This window comes from Arachis ipaensis, chromosome B09 (genome assembly GCF_000816755.2).
Source record: "Arachis ipaensis cultivar K30076 chromosome B09, Araip1.1, whole genome shotgun sequence".
NCBI lineage: Eukaryota > Viridiplantae > Streptophyta > Magnoliopsida > Fabales > Fabaceae > Arachis > Arachis ipaensis.
Genome location: NC_029793.2, coordinates 106,403,480 through 106,404,856, shown reverse-complemented (window position 1 = coordinate 106,404,856; position 1,377 = coordinate 106,403,480). Strand labels below are relative to the sequence as shown.

The window sequence follows — 1,377 nt, the reverse complement described above, 5'->3', positions numbered from 1 at the left end:
ATAGTAATCCTCTTCCAATCCTATTCATCATGCACACTTCCTAAACATTATAAAAAATAGATAAAAGAAAACTATATTATGAAAATAAAACCTTATAATAACAAATTCCTCGCATTTTAGTCACCCTCCCAAAAAAAAATCAATAATTTCAATTTGAATTTATTGTTGCCACTTTAGGGACTTGGACAGGGAAGTCATGAATCTCATCCATCCAAGGATTCTTCTCCTTAGCAGGATCAACGGTCCTCAATGCGCGCCAGACGGCGCTATTGCACTTGAATCCAGAACCAAACGCAATTTGCCATGTCCTATCACCTTTCTTGATCCTCCCTTTTGCTTCAGTGTATGCCAATTCATACCACAACGAACTACTCGAAGTGTTGCCGAAGCGATAAAGCGTCATTCTAGAAGGCTCCATGTGCCAGTCAGTTAGATCGAGGTTCTTCTCCAGCTCATCCAACACAGCTCTACCCCCTGCATGGATACAAAAATGATCGAAAGCGAGCTTGAAATCGGGGATGTATGGCTTTATCTTCATTTTCAGCACCTTCCTCGCAACCAACGTTGCGAAGAAGAGTAGCTGCTCCGACATGGGAAGGACTAAGGGACCTAGTGTTGTAATGTTGGTCTTGAGGGCTTCACCGGCCACCGCCATAAGGTCCTTCGAGAGGGAAACACCGATTGTTTTCTTCTCGTCTTCTTCTTGGAAGACGCAGCCGTAGGACTTGTCGTCGGCGCCTTTGTGAGTCCTTACGGTGTGTACGAGTTGATACTTTGCCCTTCTCTTGTCCGATGCCTTGTTGGACAGCAGGATTGCTGCACCTCCCATTCTGAAGAGACAATTTGAGACCAGCATTGAACGGTTGTTGCCGAAATACCAATTTAGTGTGATGTTCTCCATGCTCACTACCAAGGCATACGAGTTTGGGTGTACCTACAATTTCAAAATGTTAATTGCTAGGTCAACACTTCTCATCTCGTGCTGTGTTAATTTAGATGGTTTCGTTTTCCATGTTCACCTGGGGTGAGCCATGTAAAATATACTATTAAAATAACTAGTGAGAATGCACATCTTGGACTGACACGATTGTCCATGGACTTAAATAAGTGGGCTTACTCAACTAAATTGGTAATTGGCAATAAAATGGACTAGACAATATTTGAGCAAGTTGGACATGTGGACAACTAGGGTTGAAAATGTCTACACATGATGGGCCCATCTTCCTCACCCAGGAAAATCTAAGTTCACACATCCTATTATACATTATTTTAATTTACATACAAATATAAGACTCCAAAAGAAAATAAATGATTTTTTTTTAAAAAAACTTTGCCACACAAAAATATAGGAAATAAAAAATATCATGTGCAAATATA

General features: G+C 40.7%; 1 protein-coding gene across 1 annotated transcript in view; it reads right to left on the bottom strand.

The window, feature by feature from the left end:
* The window catches only part of LOC107618328 (3-ketoacyl-CoA synthase 11), a gene marked incomplete at its 5' end in the record, with an annotated part of 2,773 nt that continues 1,405 nt past the window's right edge, over nt 10–1,377 (bottom strand). Inside the window, 1 exon segment of the mRNA XM_016320355.2 lies at nt 10–934. Within this exon segment, the coding sequence (XP_016175841.1) occupies nt 149–934 (786 nt within the window). The 3' untranslated portion in view covers nt 10–148.